At 42.7% G+C, this 21,617-nt stretch overlaps 1 protein-coding gene and 1 non-coding gene across 2 annotated transcripts; one reads left to right on the forward strand and one right to left on the reverse strand.

Moving 5' to 3' along the window:
• Nucleotides 1–6,003: 6,003 nt before the first annotated feature.
• Nucleotides 6,004–21,223, reverse strand: LOC149836296 (mediator of RNA polymerase II transcription subunit 10b-like). The gene is made up of 5 exons (XM_090009749.1): nucleotides 21,216–21,223; nucleotides 17,199–17,555; nucleotides 16,959–17,061; nucleotides 14,285–14,374; nucleotides 6,004–6,254 (listed from the first exon to the last, which is right to left on the reverse strand). Exons 1-5 carry the CDS (start codon nucleotides 21,221–21,223, stop codon nucleotides 6,171–6,173), a joined length of 642 nt encoding a protein of 213 aa, XP_089865875.1. The 3' UTR covers nucleotides 6,004–6,170.
• TRNAL-UAG (transfer RNA leucine (anticodon UAG)) lies at nucleotides 17,589–17,668 on the forward strand. The gene has a single exon. It is a non-coding gene; the product is annotated as a tRNA-Leu (tRNA).
• Nucleotides 21,224–21,617: the final 394 nt, after the last annotated feature.

Here is a 21,617-nt window from a genome sequence, read left to right on the forward strand (position 1 = left end):
AACCACAATCATCAAAAGAAAGATTGCCCAAGCTAAGAGTCTTGAGAGAGTAGAGGAGGCCTCACCACCCACCAAACAACAAAAAATACAATGACTCAACTTCAAGTGCAGTAAGGACCCAGAGTCGAATAAATTTAGAGGCAGCTCATCAGTAAGGACCCACAACAGTCAATGTGCAGGTCAGTCGGTGCTTGATGGAGCAATGTAGGATCTTCTGATGGATGTGCACAGAAGCAGAAATAGAAGGGAGAGAGAGAGTGAGAGGGTTGATGAGCCCCCGGACCCCCCTCGTGTAAGGGAAAAAGGCCATGAACACGCTAGTAGGATCCCTCAGACCCCCCTTCGGTAAGGGTAAAAGCTCTGAATCAGACTCCACAACTCTTCAAGTTGAATGATGCTACCCACACTGGGAGGATCTCTCAGACTCCCCTTTCTGTAAGGGTAAAAACTCTAAATCAGACTCCACAAACTCTTAAGTTGAATAATGCTACCCACGCTGGGAGGAGCCCCCAGACCCCTCTCCTGTAAGGGTAAAAACTCTGAATCAGGATTTACAACTCATTTAGTTGAATGATGCTACCCACGTTGGGATGAGCCCCCAAACCCTCCTCCTGTAAGGGTAAAAACTCTGAATCAGGCTCCACAACAGTCAATGTACAGGTCAGTCGGTGCTTTTTGGAGCAATGTATGGTCTTCTAATGGATGTGCACAGAAGCAGAAATAGAAGGGAGAGAGAGAGTGTGTGAGAGTTGATGTTCATGACCTCCTCCAGGGGAGATTTTTTTCTAGGATAATCCTGCAGTGCAGAGACTGGGTCTTAAATAATCACGGGGCACTTAAGTCTTTACAACCACTCCTTTTCAAGAACCGTCATTTTTTTTGCACCAATGGAGGAGAGGGTACTTAAGTCTTTGCAAGCACATCAAACTCCAACGCTAATTAATGTTGACAAACATGGGGATACGAGACGCACATGCTTACATACGTGGTGCTCTTTGGGACCCCCGAACATGAGATGTAGCTAACTGCCCTGTTCGGGGGGGGGGAACATATAACCTGCTTTGGAGAATGGGTGATGACATACGGCCGAGATGAGAGGAATCAGTCTCATTCTGCTTCGAGGAGGATACCTGACGCAAATGATGATAATGATGACTAAGTCTTCATGACGATGGCAGGAATAATAGTAAGAAAGATAAATGGTTAAAAAAAAAAAGGGAAATATTGTCAAATATAGACAGTACCATACTATTTATCCAAAAACATAAGTGTGAGTTTAATTTAACTAACGTGACACTACAGATCTATTAGGAATCGCACTTTGGTTAGAGTGGTTTTGACCTAATAACATGACTTTTTTTAATCAATATATTTTGGTGCATTATTAGCCGCTGATTAATGCAGCGCTTAAAACTAAAAACATGTCTATACGACAAATGCACGCAGAGAATCTAAAACATAATGTTAACTAAACAAACCATTAGGTCCGTATCTGATTTTATTTTTTTTAATAGAGAGAAACCCTTGCAGAAAAGAAAAACCCCAAAGTGAGGTCCCACAACCACCCTGCCTTACGTGGAAGCTACAAACGAACCCGTGCACAGTGAGGTTTGATCCAGCATCTTCATCTCAGCAACCTCACAACCACCTTGCTGGCCACGTGAACGACTCTGGCTGTGGTAGCAAATTAAGGATATTAGATTAGGATACAGCCGAGGGAAACCAATACTAACGCCAAAAGAGAGAGGGGAGGGCATAGTGACAAATATCGTGAGATTTATGAAAATTGCCCAAAAGTTTAAAATGACAATTTCTTGCACGATTTTCAAAATATCGCAAGATTTATGAAAAATATAAATACCACGATATTTACGTTTTAAACAGCTATTTATCATAAAATACCATGTTTTTATTTTTAAATAAATTTTATTAATATTTTCTTATAATTTTTTTATTTCCTAGACTATGCCAAAAAAATGCAAGATTTATGAAAAAATTTCAAATTCTGAAGAGTTTTTGAAAAACGATATTTTGTCGTTTTTAACTTTTGTCACTATCAGGGAGGCTTTAGCCGAGACGAAGAATACCAGCTGTACCCGTCAACAGGAGGTACGTGCACGACTCGGCGACGAAACAAGGAATAAAGATGACGTTAACCGTGTGACATGGACTGGACGCTACCTGTCAAGTGACCTGGAAGTTTATCGGACGAAGAACCAATCATGTTTCGAAATTTGGTACTGCTTGAAAGGGGGTTGCCCCGTAAGAGAGAGAGAGAGAGAGGAGTTTGTGGACTTGTATGTCATATTCAATATCACGATTGCTGTTTGATTGAAGACCAGTAGTGACAAATATCACGAGATTTATGAAAATCTCGCGATAATATCGAGAGAATTTGCCTGAAAGATTAAAACGGCAATTTCTCGCGAGAATTTAAAAAATGTCACGATATTTATGAAAAACATAAATACCCTTATTTAAACGCGATATTTACGTTTTAAATAGCTATCTATCGTGAAAAACTGTGTTTTTATTTTTAAATAATTTTTATTAATATTTTATTATAAAAAAATATTAAATATTTTTTAATTTATTTTTTATTGCCGAGATTTTGCTGAAAAAAATGCGAGATTTATGAACATTTCAAATTCTCGCTAGTTATTGCCGTTTTAAACTTTGAGGTAATTTCTCCTGATATTATCGTGGTCCCCTTTGCGTCATTTTCAGCCGGTTAATGGTCGGGCTGGTACCACCCGGCGGGGGCAGTACTGGTCGGCCACTTTCCGGCTGGTGATTGGCTGGAAAGTTGAATTTTTTTCCAGTTTTTATATATATAGCTGGCCGGAAAATGGTCGGGCTAGTGCCCCTTGTCAAGGGCGGCACACCACGGCCATCCACTGACCAAGAAATGGTGGGACTCATGCCTGCTTTGTCGGGTGGCACCATCCTGGCCATTTTCTGGCTGCGGATGGCCGGGAAAGAGCCCAGCGGTTTTTTCTTTTTGTTTTCAATATTTTTTAGCATTTTTCAATTTTATTTTATTTTATCATATCTGACCAACCATCAGCAGGGAAGCGGCCGGACTAGTGCCTGTTTTTAATTTTATGATTTCTGGTCATTTTCCGTCTAACCACCGGCCGGAAAATGGAAAGACTATTGCCTCCCTTGCCTGTTGGCACCAGCCCCGCCATTTTTAGGCTGGTGACTGGCCGAAAAATGACCCAGATATTTTTTTGTTTTTTAATCATTTTTACGTTTTTTTATTTTAGAGTATCCGGGAGGCAACGGCCAAACCACTTCCGGGTGCTGAGATGAAGCGGAAAGAAGCTGCCTGCTTCCGATTAGGGGTGTCAACGGGTCGGGTTTGGTTCTGAGTCAAGTGGAATCATACTTGAATTAGATTTTCAGTATAATATTGGGTATGAACCTAAGTTTGATCGGGTTCACTATAAGAAAAACCATACCTGAACCCGATAAGAACTATATGAACCAAACTTGGACCCAGTAAAACCATTTTTTTATCAATTTTTACATTGAAAAATTGCAGGTTTTAATCAGAAACAATTAGTCCCCTTGGTCGGAAGTCCACCAATTAGCTAGATATTTAGGCCTGTGTTTGATTCGCAGGACAAAACCCCCATGGGGGAAAAGCGATCCCTGCGCAGGTGTTCTACTGTGTTTGTTTGTCTCTGCCACTTCTTTTCACAAGGGGACGCTGTGGGACTCTCACGAGCTCTGGACAAACGCTGCCCCACACGTCTAGGTGGCATTTGTCCAAGCAATCAAACGCCCTCCTAAAGATTTTTTGTTTTTATTGATAGGCAAGGTTGGGTTAGGCAGACGGAGACCCCCAGCAGTTATACAACCGGACCATTGGGTTTTGAACTTGCAACATCCCCAACACAAGGTAACGCACACTAACCGCTCCTATCAGACAATCCGAGCTCCCGCTGCTTCATTGTTTCTGGTCAGAATGATACTTTGATAAACAAAATTCAACCTTATCTTGTTAGAACTGAATCCAGATTCAGATATACTGCTTGCATTTTGGATTCAGATTCAGATATGATGAGATCCAGCCCGACTCTGACCCATTTAAACCCCTAATAGTGAGCACTTTGGTTTTGTGCGAGAAAAAAAAAAGGACAGTTGCCTCTGCAGGAACACAGATCAAGGCATGCCCCACACTTTGATCCAACTCCCTCTCGAATGAGGTATTTCAGATCCCAAGGATATGAGATTCCTGTTTCAACCTAAAAGGTCCAAAATCAACAGATCTCTGACTCCATCTGGGGTTTGAGTAGGGTGAGATCCTCAAATCTCAGTTTAGTGTAGCACAAAAGTGAAGTTCCCAGCGAATCATGAAACCACTTGTGCATTGTGCATACTGCATAGAGTTTTCTCTTTTAGAGAAAATGTAAAAACCACCCCGAATTTTTAGGCAAAAATAAAAGACAGACCTAAGTTTTCAATATTGTTAAAAACACACACAAACTTTTTTTTTTTTGAAAGGCAAGCTGGGGTTAGGCGGACCCCCTACGAAAACAACACCCGCCCCATGTGGCAGAGGGATCGAACACAGGACCCTGGTAAACATATGGGATACCACCTAAACTTTTTCTTTGTGAATAAAAAAAACCCAGAGTTTACTTTCATTAAAGTTCATGTTAAATGTGTGCTACAATCGCCAAAAGTTATCTGAATTTTTATTATTTCCTAAACATTGTGTTTTTGAATTTTTAAAAAATATTGTTTCGAGGATAAATCAATAACTTTGTCCTATTAACTCAACTTGGATTAATGATAACCCCACCTAAATTGACAGAAGACTATTTTTTATTAATGAAACAAAAATATAGGGGTGGTTTTAAGCTTAGGTGCATTTTTTTACTATCACTAAACTTTAGGTGTTTTCCTGAACGTTTCACTTTTTCTAAATAGTTAAACTGACATTAGGGCAGAACCCTACTGGTTCTAATTAGGGGTGTCAATGGGTTGGGTTTGACATAGACCCGACCCATACAAGACCCTATAGGGTCAAGGTTTGGTAATAAATAAAGACGGATTAGAATCCGGGTCAGACCCAAAGAGTCCGATTAATATATGGAGTGGAGTATGGCTTGTACAATTTCATACCAGGCCAGGGCCTGGCTTGAGTTCCAACTAAGATCCACAAATTTTCAATGTGAAAAAAGATAAACAAATATTATTTTACAGGGTATGATCTGGGTCTGGGTCATGTAATATTTATAAGATCCAGGTATGGTATCTATTACAGTGGGTCAGATTGGACTCGGGTCCAGACCCAGTACTATCATCTCCAATTAAGTCTGGGTCTGGTTCCACCCCTAGTTCTAAATTTCTAATGCAGAACTTTACCTTTGCAAAATTGGGATTGATGTAACACAGCTAAACTTGCTAAAAGAGCCTTTCATAGAGCTTTACAAGCATGTAATTTCACTTCCAAAACGAGCGAGGTTTTAAGAAGTTTCTGGTAACTATGGTTTTGCATAATTTGATTGACGACAAAGAATAGTGAAAAAGTGATTTAAACAAAATCTAAAAGTAATATCTATTGAATCTATTAGATCATGAATAGCCTGAAAGAGGCTTGACCGCTGCACTACAACTCGTCTCTTATGGGGGGATGAGCTAAACTTGAAGTCCCGAGCCAACGCATATAGGTAACGAAGTTGGACTTAGCTAAGCTCCAAGGAAAATATTTCACCAAGACCTGAGACCTCGCGAGTTTCCTGTTTGAGCTGGGTCATGTTTGGGTGTTATTAGGTTTCAGGCAGGACAAGTTCGTTTTGTCCAGACAGGACAAATTTGTCTCCTTTGGAACAATTGCGTCCCATCTCAATATTGTTTCATAAAAAAAATGAGGACATGTCCATTGGGAGATTTTAGGAATTAGGACCAAACATGTCACTGAAAAAAAAATTAAAAACAAAGCGGACAAACGCAATAACTGAAAACTTGGCTAGCTTCCCCTAATTATACAATGAGTTGGGTAGATTCTTGTAATTTACTCAAAAGTAGTACAAAGCTCATCCATTTATAAAATATGCATGGCAGAGGCAAGAACTATTTATGTAACAAGCTGTAACAAGTGACAGTCGTAGATAACCTAACAGATCAATTCAGAAAGTAACAAAGGAAAAAACTAATCATCCTGGAGTCAGAAAATACATTTTGTTAGTCCTCGTGAACGGTACATCCCAATTGAAGTGGCCAAATTCTCGTGTAAGCATCTGCAAGTTTGAAACAAACATAAAACTATGATCAACCAGCAGCATAACAGTATCAGAAACGGCTGAGTATATGGAGTTTGCCAAGTGCTTCGAGTGCATATGAAATATCAAAGTTACAGAGAGACCAACCATATTGGCATCAATCAATTCTCTGTCTTGACCTTCATATCGCCATTCGGTAAAATGCTTTGTGCCTGTGCTAATCTTTTGGATTCCTGCATTGAAACTTGGGGCAGCATATGAACTTGAAACCAGGAGAGAGAGAGAGAGAGAGAGAGAGAGAGACGAAACAGGATTTCAACATAGCCACAGAAAGGGTCAACAAAGTTGAACCCAAAGAGAACAAAAGCAGAAAAACAAAACATAAACAAGCAGGAGCAAAATAAACCAAAAACAAGCAGCTCACGAAGGAGCCGCAAAACCAATAAGGTCCGGAGGGAGCGGAGGACAGCAGGAGGAAACGTTAGATCGAGGATTCGAGAAGATGAATACGCAAGATGATTAATGTCAACCAAAGATGCTCGAAAAAGGGCATCGTTGCATGCCAAACAAATGAACCATCAAGTGGTAAACAACCAAGAACTCCAGATTAACCACCACCGCTTACTGCGCCAAAGGCAGACCAGACCCAAGATGAGGTCGAGCGCAAAAGACTCCTCCATAACCAGGACCTCCGGGTGCCTCCAAGTCCTACGAAAGATCTCCACAAAGGTAGGGTAAGACCAGAAGAGGTGGAACGAGGATTCTTCAGCAGCATGACAAAGCACACACTAGCTCGGAAGCTAGAAGCCTCACATCTTTAAGGTAGAGTGAGTTTGGACCTTATCGTGCAAGATTAACCAGGCCAGAACCATAAAACAGGGTGAAGGGCCCTTCGCCCAGAGCGCAGATTCGGGCAACCAGGCTGCCCCCGGGAGAAGCAACGATCTATAGACTTTGTTGGGCAGAAACTTCTCGGTAAGAGCAATAGCCCAATGCACCCAATTACCAATATCGACAAGATCATCAAAATTGTTGCTAAAGAAAGCTAAAGCTGACATCCATGACTTACGCAGATGGGAAAACACTCAACGCCGCGAGCGGAGGAAAAACGAAAGGAGGAGGCTCATACTTGGAGTGAAAAAAACTATCGCAGGATTATTGGGTTGATGAGCAAGCCAGCATTGCTTAGAGACCAAGGCAATACTCCTGAGTCTGGGCGCAGGAACACCTAAACCGGCCATAGAACGCGGCAAGACCACCGAACGCCAGCCAACCAGGTGGCGTTTACCCTTGAGATGACACCCAAACCAAAGGAAGCTTGCCAGCAGACGCGTCAGTTGCTTCTCCACACCCACAAGCATAAAAAACATGGACATGAATTCCGAAATGGTCGAGAAAATGTGCTTCACTAAAGTTAGGCAACCAACGTATGAGAGATAAGAAGCTTGCCACGAGAGTAATTTGCGCTTAACTTTAAGAAGCGTTGGAACCCAGGCCACAGAGGAAAGGCGCTTAATTTGTAAGGGCAAACTCAAGTAAAACATAAGCAGCTCATATACAACACAATTAAAAATCTTCATCCCAACAGCTAACATAGAGAGCTAGACGTGAAACATAGAAATGAAACACTTTTGCTCATTGAGAGAAAGGTCGAAAAGAGAGAGAAAAAGGTGAAGAATAAGCTTGAACCGACGCATCTGTTGAACACTAACGCAACCGAAAATGATCATATCATTAACATAAATAAGAGCATGAGCATGAAAGTCCTGGACCGGTAAGGGATCAATGAAACTGCAGGTAGCAGCTCGCTTAAACAGCACAACAAGACCCTCGGCGATCGCATTGAACAATAAAGGCGAAAGAGGGCAACCTTGACGCAGACCCCACTCCAGCTTGAACCGTTACCCGAAAGTGACATTGATATTTAGCATAGCCTAGGCATTCGAGACTAGTTCCCTAACCCAACCAAAGAACCGACGACCAAACCTGAAGTTCGATAACATTTGAAATAAGAAGGGTCATTGCAGAGAATCAAAGGCCTTATGAAAATCTAATTTAAGAACAAAAGAAGGCTGACCGCAAAGATGCAAAGAGTGCACAACCTCGGTTGCCATGATAAAAGAATGATGAACCCTCTTATTATGGATGGAGGTGAACTGAGAGTCCGAAAAGATCTGCTGAGCCACAACCTATTTGCCAAAACCTTGGCAATCATACGATAAAAAAAACTCGTCACCGAAATCGGGCGAAACCAAGAGATATCTGAAGCGTCGACATCTTTAAGAATAAGCAAAATAATGGCTAAATGAAAAGGGTAGGGCAGCCTGGAATTGCGATAAAACTCATCGAAGGCTAACCACGTTCGGTTTGACAGAATCCCAGAAAATCCTGAAAAAGTCACTGTGGAACCCATCAAAGTCGGTCGCTTTCTAACCAGACAGATCCTTGATAGCACGAAGGATCTTAACATCCGAGAATCTTCTTTGTAAAGCACAGGCTTGGTCATGAGGATCGCCCGTAGCATGACAGACCCAATTTTTTTCTCCGCAACCATTAAAGAGGCATAAATAGACTTGAAATAGCGTGTGACGGCCGAGTTGACAAGCTGATTAGAGAAAGAGACACCCCCAATGAAGATAAAAGGGATGGCCTTTCTTCGATGACGATGAGACACATATGAGTGAAAAAATTTAGTGTTGCCATCACCGACTTTGAGCCAATTCACCCTGGATTGCTGCTTCCAACGGATTTCATCCATGACTCTTCAGTTATTCAACAACATAGATAGCTCAAAGGACCTGGCTTGGAAACTCAAAAGTTGAGATTCAGAAAAAGCGTCAAGGGAAGACATAGACTGGTACAATTCAGAAAGCTCACGCTCTCAGGCATTAAAATGTTGAAATTTCACAACGTTGCAATTATGGATCCAGGCCCTGATATCATTAGCAAGACGCGAAAGCTTGTTGATAAGCCGAAGAGCAGCCCAGTGCTCGGCAGAAGGTTTAGACCAAGAGGCGAAAATAACCGAATTGAAATTCGGCTCCTGAAGCCACCAGTGCTAAAAAACAAAGCGCTTGGTGAAGGAGAAGGCGCCCCCCCAAAGAGTAATGAGTTGACCATGGTCAGAGATAGAGGGTGCAAGCAAGACACATTTAACGTCAGGGATGGGGTCCAACAAAGAACGGGTAACAAATACCCTATCAAGAACCCGATAGCACAGGCGCGACAACCTATTCGACCAAGAGAAGTACTCATCGGTAAGAGAAAGAGGATAAAAGATATGTCGGTGAACAAAGTCTTGGAAGCCTCGAATAGAGGGATTAGGAAGAACGATAGAACTGAAATTATGAGGAGAAAGCAAACAATTGAAATCACCCATAATAAGGTGGCACTGATCATTAGAAGTAACCACCCTATCAAGGTCATCTCAAAACACAGGCCTCCTGACAGCGAGGTTGGGTCCACAAACCATAGACACCACTGCTCTCTGACCAACCGATTCTAAGTTGAAGGCAACTGACAAAAAATAGAGACCCACGTCCAGTTGCGATAAATTTAAAGACTTCTTACCGAAGAAGAGAATACCACCGACACAGTTGACCGTGGGCTTAAAGAAAAAATCTGCACCCCGCCAAATGAAAGAAGCGATCGCAAGCGGAATGTCATCCATTTTAGTTTCACAAATGGCAAACAGGTCAGGATTAACATGTCTAATCGAACTCGCCAAAAACAAGCGCTTGGGGGCAGAATTGAGGCCCCTAATATTCCAACAAATGAGCTTCATGGCACAAAATCTGAAAAGACTCGTGGTTGTCACGACCTGAGCGATCTACGAGGAAACCAACCAAGAGAAACCGAGGCAGGAAAGACAACCCTCATATGTCTATGGTTACCATTGGGGAATGTCGAACATTGCTGGTAGGAGAGTCATCCTGTGAAGAACCAAACGAAACAGAAGGGGAGGGGGGGGGGCAAAGGATATCCCAAAAAACAAAATGAAGACCAGAAATAGTTGAATCTATGACAGCCGATAGAGCTAGCAGCTGAGATGCGGAGAGAGAGATATCCAGCAGCCGAGCAACGTCACTGATCTCAACACCGAAGAGGTGCGGACTAGGATGTAGATGGAGCTGAGAGGAAGGCAAGTGGGTCGACACACCTCCCGACATATCACCGTCGGGGGCAATGATAGGAGAAAAAACTGGATGCGGGAAATATGAGATAACCTCCAGGACACGAGGAAAAAAGGGGCGAGGATGAGTAACCGAGAAGCCAATCACCATACAGTTGCTGGCCTGGTTGGAGATAGCATGAATCACCATAATATGGATAACAGGGTAAGTAGAATTTCGAGATGGAAAGAGAATGAAGAAAGAGATTGAACTAAGGCCACCATGAGCAACACTGTTCACCCCCACCACCTAGCAGCAACTGAAAAGTGAGAAGGTCGAAAAAAACGCATGGTCCAAAGGATGCAAAGAAATGACCGACTGAACTGAAAAATGGAAATGAGAGCAGGCCTTGGCATGGGACTGCGAGCCCAAATCTGACGGCACGAGCTGCGAAGGAAAAGGTAGAAGCACCATAAGCCCACCTCGAGCAAGCAAACCTGAAGGTGTCACCAACGAGACTTGAGAAGGCACACAAGAATAAGCAAGCTGAGGGCCCCGCTCAGGAGGAGAAAAAAGCACTAGGTCCCGAGAAGAGAAATCATTGAAAGGGACAGACTGCATTGAGCCTTCCCCATGCGAAACGGCCGATGTCCTGGAGAGGGATGAAAAAGGTGCCAGGTCCCAAGAAAGAGACAAATTAACTGTTTGAGCTGCATTAGAGAAATCAATGCAGGCCTAGGCATAGGCATGCGAGCTCATACCAGGCAGCACGAGCGACGACGCTGAATGATGAAAGTCTGATTCCCCACTGCATTCAAGCAAACCTGGAGGAGCCGCCAAAGAGACTCGAGAAAGAGTGCCAGAAAAACCAGACCCACGCAGAACAACTGACGGCTGGGAGACACGCGCATCGAGGAGCCAAGCCAAAACGAGGATATCCCTTACCGAAGAAGAGGTAGGAGAAGCCAAAGACGAGGACTGAGAAACCTTAGCAATAGGCGGTCGGACCGGGGCACAGATAGACCCAATCTTGGCTGCAAAGAAGGAATCCGTTGGCTGCTGAAGATCACCGATTTGCACCCACGATGAGAAAGATGTCTGATTGACCGATGATTACTCTGACGAGCATGATAACGCCCTAACCCAGCAAAGACTTGGGATAGAAGAGACGGCCCCATCGAGAGCGGAGAAGAGAAGGCAGAATGCCTATGCATCCAGACCGGGTGACGTCGAGAAAAAAGGAGAAATCACATTTGTGGCAGTGAAGACGCTTATGAAAATTCAAGGAGAAACAAGCAGCACACCACCAATCCCCTGACCTGACAAGGCTTAACTGAGATCTAGAGTGAAGAGCATGGAAGGAATGCTACCAGGAAGAGGGAAGCTGCTGCCACGACTTATCCACCGTCCGAACCGATGGCACACAGAAGAAGAATGGCGGAACCAGCGTTGCCTGAGCAGAGCACGCAGCGAGAGGCTCCAGCCTTACCCCACGCAAAAAATGTTGAACGTCCGAGATGAGAAGCGAGCTCACGGCAAGGCAGGAGCGCAACGACACCGAAAGCAAAGAGAAAAACCTATATTTGATCATGAAAGGGAAGACAACGTCGATACCCTACCGGCGGATAGCAAAGGCAGCCCCTCAGTCATTGATAGCAACCTTGATGAAATGAAGGGCTCGCTGGTTCGAGCCCAATGAGTGATCTGAAGTGAGGCTCCAGAAACGGGCCGCCGAGGGGCGTATACTGAAAGAAGAAACATGATAGAGGGAAACAGGAGATGCCGAGGCAGGAGAGGGTAGGAGGGAGGGAGAGGGGGAAAGATGGAGGGAGAGCCGAAAATAAGTATCAACATTAAAGATAAAGGGTCAACATTGTTGAGCCCAAGAACACAGAAGAACAAGCCCGAAAGCCAAAGAAACAAAACCAGAACATAGATGCAAAGCAAAAGCACTGGCTGATCAGCCCGGTTCAGGAGGAAGCAGAGGCATCAGAAAGCGAAAAATGGAGAGAGATCAAAGGGAAAAAATGGAGGGAGAGCCGAAAAACAGGATAGAGGAAGAGGGAGAATGAACGAAAGAGAAGAACACACAGGAATTAGTCCAGCGAGAGGTTGACCCCATGGCAAAGGTACGACACCAGGGATATGGAGACGGGATTCATGGAGAGAGAGAGAGAGAGACAGAGAGAGAGAGAGAGAGGTGAATTCCATTATCAGAACAAGTGCTCACAGAAACAGTAGCAATTTCCACATCAAGAGAAACATTACAAGAGGACCCAGACGAAAATTAGAAAAATACAACTTATAAATATGAATTCCGTATTGGACAACAGGAGCACCTATATTACCTGTTAGCAAGTACAATAAAATCACCAAACAACTGACTGCAGAGTTGATAACACAATGTAGAACGTGACTAAACCTCGAAATAGGTGCAAAGATGAGCAACCAACGGAACAACAATGGGCATCAAGATACAGCACTGAACTCGGGTTGAAATAGGGTAGCTGGACAGTGAGGTTGCCTATCATAACCGAGGGGTCTCAGGTTCAAATTCCAAGGGGGTTCTCCCCAAGCTAGACTATTAAAAAAAAAGAGGATACAGCAGCGAAATCTACAAAGTCTATTTTCGGATTGCGATGCAGACTAGTACCAATCTGCTGAAGTGAAAAATAATTGAATATCCTAATATAAGATGATGCAAGTGTATCCATCTTAAGAGAGGGTGGAGGTACCACCATCCACTCACTTGATGGGTGAGGCCAAGTAAATGGCTTCTGTGTCCCCAGCCAGGAATGAGATTGCTAGACCTGGAACTAGACCAAAAGTAATTGGGCTGGACGGGGGCCTGAGTGTAGAATTACTTCAATTGGCCTGATTGCATGCACTATTGGGGCAAGGCAGAAGCCCAATAAGATCAAATGCAGTGCCCTGTTTTATTCAGCAGTTCTGAGGAAACCTTATTATTTCAATCTCCGACTGCCGCCAACCTAGTTCACGTCCGCCCAGAAGCTTGACTTGAGTTTATCCATCATCTCAAGTCAAATCATACAATTTCTCTTTTCGTTTTTGGTTCAAGTCCATGAGCCACCAATGGATGCTTTTCCATCGTCAATCAAGATTCAACTAGTAGTGCCATTTCTGAGGCATGGAATTACAGTACCTAGGCCACTCCAAACATTTAGAGCTTGATGCTCTCAACAGGAAAATCCTGCCAGACTCATGCATGTGGGCCCACCAAAGCTTAGATGATACAATTTAGCCAAAACCTTTAGCCAAGAAGGGAGACATGACCACCCTCGTGTACAAGCCTTAGGCCTACATAAGACTTCAAAAAGTTGATTGCATTTTGCTTCTTTTCCATTTTTCAGAGAAGTTTATTTACAAATGCAAGACAATTGAGAAAGAATAGAAATCTAAGAGAAAAATGAGAATGGAACACATACAATTATGGAAAAGACAAGAACTAGTAAAATTGGAGGTTTCGATTGATTTAAGCACCAACAATACTTTATGGTTGACTCAATGAACATTTTCCACATTAAAGAGAAACTGTGTTCGCATGCAGGACAGATAAACCATAGGAAAAGTATGCTCAATAGCTCAAGGTCATTTAAAGAAGATAACAAAGAGAAAGCAAGCATATGACCATTTAAATCCCAATTGCGCACTTTAATTCTTCTAATCAATCATGAATTCCACATACATCACTTATCCAAAACTTCATTCTTTAATCAGCAAAAGTAGAACATGAAACTGCGAAGACAAGAAGTGAAGAGTGCAGTGCACTACTGAGATTTTTGGTCGATCAACCTACTTCTACATCAAAATAATCAATGCATTGAACAAATAACAATATTAGACCAGCATGATTATCAATACAGAAATCTAATTATATGCAAATGTTCCCTGCTAGGGTGGTTGCCCAAAACTTACAGCAGCAGAAGTTGCACGTATCTCCCTATAACCTTCCACTTCTTCAGGAAAGGCCAGATCTAGTTCCTCCAATAGGTGCTTACGGAGGCTCTAGAACCAAGAAGAAAAAGAAAAAAGTGAGATGTCATTTGCAAAATTGATGGCTATAAAAGATTCATTAACAAAACCATGCAACAAAAAGCAGCATGATCTGAACAATCATAAAATTCATCTTCGACTGCAGATTTGCCAAATCACATGCACCCTCATAATAGTTGATTCAAGAAACTATTCCAATTCTCTCCATTTTATAACGGACACTAATACATCATTGAGATGTTTTGAATTATATGATGAAATAGACATGCTACAAATTTATGCTATTACGCATGACACAAAACATGTTAAATTATGAAGGAAACAGACATGTTACACCTTTATACTATTACACATGATATAGAACATGTTATGCTAGTTTATTATACCAACTTTAAGAGAACATTTTCCAAGTAGTAGGAAACACTTTTATTTCATCCATCAATGCACCCTAATCATTTGTCTTTGTTAGACATCAATGCTATCTCGAGTTGCTTGTCACCATGTCATATCCATGTATGATTGAAGCTAGGAAATGGTACTTAACTTGACAATAAGCAATGAAGGGCAATCTGTGACTCTACATCACCAACCGGGATGCATGGGGGCACCAGGATAAAGATGAGGATTTGGCTAGGATGCATCAGTACACCAGTAGATAATAATATTTTGATTCCTTATTGCTAATGAAACAAGGTGTCTGGATTGATCAAAATTTGAAATTCAGAAACCATAGCCTGATCATAATAAATCCTCCATAAACATAGTTAATTTAACATTTATCTGATGATGCATAGCATATCTTCGTAGAAAACAAATCCTAAGCTCTTAAATGAGATTTGGAAAGTAAATGGTCAATCACTGAATTCGTTCTCATCAGGGTAGGAAGTTTTAAACTCAGGATATATTTTTTATTAAAAGATGGTAATAGCATAGGACAAAAGGAACCAATCTTTCTAGGCCGCAACTCCTCTTTCCCCCTCCCTCTAATGTAGCTGTCTGTAAGTGGGTTACCTACTTCTGTTCAAACAAGAAAGCTGATAACATACACATATATAAACTAGTGAAGGATATCATCTAATTAATATGCACACGTATTTGACTATGCATCAATTTTTTATGTTAAATATAAGTAACGATAAAGTTTACAACTTTACATGCATAAATTTCTAATGCTAATTTTAAAATCAATATGCTTCTAGGCCCTAGGGTGTGTAACTTTCACTTGTGGGGGTAGCTACTCCACTTGCCCTACTCAAGATGGCTGATATCAAGGTTTAGAAATTAGAATCTAGGAACAAGTGTTAAAAAGTGGCTTTATGATTCCTCCATAATGCTTCAGTAAATCTAGATTTCCAGATTGTACTTCTAGGGTGCAGGTATTTTTTTTCCTCCCCATTAAAAAGAGATTAAGTGCCAAAACGATTCTTGGAAGACAAACAAACTCCAAAACTAACACAAGTTTTACAGAAAGACTGTCCACTATTGGGAGGAGTTCCTGGTTACATCATAAATTTCATGCATGCCAGCTTAGGTTGCAAACCCAGAACAACACCAAAGAAGCAACTAAATAAAAAGAATACGAGTGCCAAAGTATTATTGTACGAAATCACCACTCTCTCAAGGAGGAGAAACAAGTTCAGGAGCACTAAAACAGAGGAGTAGGATTCAATGAGTTCAGTCATGGCCAAAACACCCCAATATATGTTTTGCCCTTCCCCCATGATGACAGATCAGGTGCTATCACATTGCACGCTTTAGTGTGTCGCTGCACCTGATCTGCCCTCCATCTTCTGTTGGGCCCCACAGCTGACAGGCTGTACAGCAGAGATGGGGGAAGGTCCGGTGCAGCGGCACAAAAGTGTGCAATGTGATTGCACCCGATCCGCCCTCTTCCACCCTACAGGAAACAAATATCATACCATATCCTTGTAAATCTGTCAACCTTCATCCGAAGAAGGCAAAGATTCCACAGAAAGCAAGCCATTCTTCTCAAAATCATTAATTCCCAACACCCCACAATCTTAACCGAGCCACCACCACCACCCCCCCCCCCCCCCCCCCCCCCCCCGCCCCCCAACTTAACTCTGGTATCCAAGAATGCTCCCGGCCATGAAACGACTGCCACGCTTCTTCAAAAATGAAACCCTCAGTCGTCCACCGTTCAATGACATCTCCTCCAAGTCCCAAATCAAATTGTAGTCTCTAATCCTCGAGGCTGCAAACAAACAATGCCCTCCAATTCCCAACTTGCACAATCATCCCTAAACCTCATCAATCGTAGCAAAATCCCCGACCCCGAAACGCCGCAAACAAACGTAAAACAACAAAATCAAAGGGAAGAGACAAGGATAAAAAAACAACGGAACCGAGCCCCCCGATTCTATTCATCACGTAGAACAAACGCAATCACCACAAAAACGATTTCCCTTCGTAATTCACAGCATTTTACTCAAACAACCGACGAAAACATCGACTGCCGCTTCTTAATTCGGAAAGAAAGAGAAAACAAAAAACCCCATTTCAGTAAGACCCGACAAAGAATCGGAGACCGCGAAGAACAGAGAATCAAATCGCGGAAAAGGAGGTTGCTTTGCACCTTGAAGGCGTCGGTCTTGCCCTTGGTGACCTGATTCCTGGCGATGCAGCTGTTGATGACGTCTCGCGTGAACTCGTCGGGGTTCTTCCCGTCATCGATCAGGCTGACCCAACAACGCAAACAACAGAAAACGAGTTCCCCACAACCACAAATCATAAAAAAGAAAAAGAAAAAAAGGAAAATGATGGTTGGTGTGTGAAAGGAAGAAGGGGGAGAGAGAAAAACGAGGAGGTGACCCACTTGACGACCTCCATGGGGACGTGGATGTTGCAGGAGTCGGCGAGGCGATAGAGGGAGTCGAGCTCGGAGACGAGGGCGTTGAGGCGCTGGAGGAGGGGAAGCTGGGAGGCCATGTTGAAGGAGGAGACGGTGAGGTGGAGCTGGTGGAGGAGGCCCAGCGTCCTCTGGATCGAGTTGAGCACCTGGCTCACGTTCTGCCTCTGCTGCTCGTCCACATACGACGCCATCGACCCATTTCCCGTCGCCGGCGTTGCAGACAAGCTCTGAGAATCCATGGCGACGGGCGCGTATTCCACAGATTCACGATCTCTTGCAGCGATTGGTGGGACATGTAAGGAGCCGGTGAAATTTGCATATCTATTATAACAAATAATCAACAATTAACAACGTGACAGTTTGGCCGAGTGGTCTAAGGCGCCAGATTTAGGCTCTGGTCCGAAAGGGCGTGGGTTCAAATCCCACAGCTGTCATATATATTATTTTTTTTTCTTCAAATTTGTTGTTTTAAGACGTATGGCCGCTTTAAACGAGCTCGATATATTAGAGAGTTAGCTTCAAATTTAGCTTTACACGATTAATTCATGGATTTTTTTTTTTCAAATTTGTTGTTTTAAGACGTATGGCCGTTTTAAACGAGCTCGATATATTAGAGAGTTCAAGCTTCAAATTTAGCTTTACTAGCTTTACACGATTAATTCATGGGACTTTTTTATATTTTGTATATTATTTTTTTTCTTCAAATTTGTTGCTTAACGTATGGCCGCTTTAAACGAGCTCGATATATTAGAGAGTTCAAGCTTCAAATTTAGCTTTACACGATTAATTCATGGATATATTATTTTTTTTTTTCAAATTTGTTGTTTTAAGACGTATGGCCGCTTTAAACGAGCTCGATATATTAGAGAGTTCAAGCTTCAAATTTAGCTTTACTAGCTTTACACGATTAATTCATGGGACTTTTTTATATTTTGTTTGACACCTTAGGTAGGAGTCTACTAGTCTTCACACTTGATCAACTCACTAGGCAGGGCAGGCACGTGACCATTGATAGGAAATGGTGAGATATGGGTACGTTGTTTCTCCTGAAACAAGCTCAATTGTAGAGTTCAAGCTTCGAATTTAGATTTACTCGATTAATTCATGGGACATTTTTCTTTTCCTTTTAATACAGTTTCTTTTGTTTGACACTGGGTGAAACAAATGACTCCTGTGTATGGTTGTCTTATGAAATAGACCTTTCTTTATAGGAAAGCTGGGGTTAGGCAGATTCCCACCAGTTATTATTCAATGTACCACTCTGGTTTGAACTTGCAATGTCCCACCACAAGGAGACGTGGACTGACAGCTCCTACCAACCACGCTGAGCCCTTGTTGGTATGAAATAGACCTTTGGTTTGCATGATATTGAGAAAGTTTAGTTGAAAATGTTTAGGGTATATTTGGTTGTTCTTTACAAATATGAAAGTAAAACTCACTAGAATCAAAAGCCTGTAAATTGGAGTCTCATGAGATTTCACTTCTCATGTTTGGTTGGTTTAAAGAAAGAAATCTCATTTGTATGAGATTTTTTTTTTGACAAGTTGACACGGATTCATTTTCTCATGTTATACATAATCGGATCATGGATTGGATCAATGGTTTTTTTATTTAATGACCATAGATTGGATCTAATGGATCATGGATTGGATCAATAGTTTTTTTGGATTTAATGGATCATAGACCATGGATTGTATCAATGGAATTTTTGGATTAGTGGATAATGGATTGGATTTAATGAGTCATGAACCATGGATTTAGGAAAGGTGATGGAGCTCGCCAAAATCGATTTTGGCGAGCACCCTCCCTCAACACCAAGTGGCTAATGTAAACTAGGTTTTGATAGGGAAGGTGATGGAGCTCACCAAAATTGATTTTAGTAAGTGCCCGCCTTCACCGTACTTCGCAAGAAATCCAAGAAAAAAAAAAGAGTGAAAGAGGGGCTCACAAGCGAGAGCCCATGTTCAGTCATAGGGAAGACGATGGAGCTCACCATGCACAATCAATTAAAACAAGCTCCTTCCATCACTATGCTTCGCAAGGAACCAAAGCGAAAAAAATAAAAGACAGAAACAGGGTCTCACCAGCGAGAGCACATGTTCAGTCATGGGAGAGCTAATGGAGCTCATCAGAATCCATTCTAACCAGCTCTCCCCCCTAGGCAGCCATGCCATCCCTCACATCCGACTATGGCTAATGGAGCTCTATAGAATCCATTGCAACGAACTCATCCCCCCAACACCATGTGGCTAATGGCGCTAGTAGTCTACTAGTCTTCACACTTGGTCAATTCACTAGACAGCGCAGGCACATGACCATTGATAGGAAAGGGTGGGATATGGGTAAGTTTGTTTCTTGTTACACAAACTCAAATTTAGGTAACGTTCTTTGAAAAGGAGAAAATAGCAACAATGGTCGTTTGTTTCATTCACACTAATAAGAAAAGGCTTCACGAGAAAAGCATCCCATGATGGAAAGGCCATCCCATATGTGAAAAAATGCGTTTTTAAATCCATTCACAAAGGAGGTGGTATATGTTACATAGTAAAAGCATGGTCAGCATGAAAAGAAGCCATGATGATGGACCCTACACAAAAATGGAGCTGACATATTTGTTTCATCTGCATATGAAAATTAAGGGTTTTGATATGTAAACCTCCATTTTCATGTGTAAATTGGGTGAAACAAATGACCCGTGTATAGTTGTCGTATGAAGTAGAATTTTTTTTTTACAGGAAAGCTGGGGCTAGGCAAACCTTCACCAGTTATTTTATTCAACGTACCACTGGGGTTTGAACCTGCAATGTCCCGGTTGGTATGAAATAGACCTTGGGTTAATGATATTGGAAAAGTTTAATTGAAAATTTGTTAGGGTATGTTTGGTTGTTCTTTACAAATGTGAAAGTAAAACTCATGAGAATCAAAATGATGTGAATTATAGTTTCATGAGATTCTCTCTCTCTCTCTCTCTCTCTCTCTCTCTCTCTCTCTCTCTCTCTCTCTCTCTCTCTCTCTCTCTCTCTCTCTCTCTCTCCAGCCCCCGGCTACCATCGTCGGTGCTTATCCGGCCGGTACCACCTCACTCCCCCGTCGGCTACCACCGTCAGTGCTTATCCGGCCGGCGGCACCCTAAATATCTCTGTTTTGTTTTTTCTTTCCCTGTTTCTGGTGCCACCCCACTCCCCCTCTTTCGATTCGTTCGTCGGCCAACCCATACGACCACCGCCTGCCACCACATTCTTTGTCGTCTCTCTCTCTCTCTCTCTCTCTCTCTCTCTCTCTCTCTCTCTCTCTCTCTCTCTCTCTCGCGCGCGCGCGCTCGCTCGCTCTGTTGATGATGAGAGGCAAGCTGGGGGGTCCAATCGATTTTGGAGTCTCTCATGTAGTCGATCGGTTTCTCACAACAAAGAGGCTCTCTTAGAGTTGGCGGAGGGGAGTAATGCTTGGGCCTTCGCGGTGTCGCTCCAGAAGTTGGGGGCTCTGGTTAGGGTCCCGTTCAGGTTGTCTCAGAGATTCTTTGCATCCTTATCTGGGTTCCTGGTCCGCAGCTTGCGTCGACGAGCACTTGATTTAGGGGACATCCGGTGGTTTGTCAAGTCTCTTCGCAGGGAAGCTCTAGAAGACAACCAGATTCAGGGGTCGCTCAATGCTCCTTTTTCCAGTCGTGCTCTAACTATAATGTATTAGAGGGGTGGAATCTGGTTAGGCCGGTGTGGCAACCTTCTTTATGCAAACTTAGTCGACAGGCAGATGTGTGTCGGGTGAAACCGGGGGGCTGGTGGTGTACGGTTTGTTTCAATCACAACTTTCGTTCAAAAGTTTTGTCACAGGTGTGGCTCGAATCGTTAGAGAATTTGGGGTATTGTTTGTCTCCCCGGTGAGTCCCGTATGTCGAAACCTTCACCACAGGGTCCCTAATCCTCGTTGATCTGTTGTATCTTTTTGTGATGTGGCGCAGGTGTGTACATTGGAGGCAGGTACCTCTCCATTTTGACAGTAAAGATAGGATCGCTCTGGATACACTACAAGAAAATATGTTGTTAGCGACGAAATATGCCTGTCGCTAATTAGCGATGGCATAACGAGGGAAAAACATATGTCGCTATAATGAACAAAGCTTACGAAAATAGTGACGGACTATAGTTCGTCACCCAGTCCGTCGCTACTTAACGATGGCTTTTGCGACATATTGTTTTGTCGTTACGGCTGCACTATTTGGCGACAACCTTTGCGACAAAGTTGTTCTGTCGCTAAGTAGCGACGAACTTGGCGACGGACCATAGTCCGTCGCTCATTTCGTAAATTTGATTTACGTTGGCTTAGCGACAGAATTAATCCGTCGCTAAATTTTGAATAACCCTAATCCCAGACAATTTTTCCTTT

Source organism: Nuphar pumila, chromosome 6 (assembly GCF_984573655.1).
Source record: "Nuphar pumila chromosome 6, dmNupPumi1.hap1.1, whole genome shotgun sequence".
Lineage (NCBI taxonomy): Eukaryota > Viridiplantae > Streptophyta > Magnoliopsida > Nymphaeales > Nymphaeaceae > Nuphar > Nuphar pumila.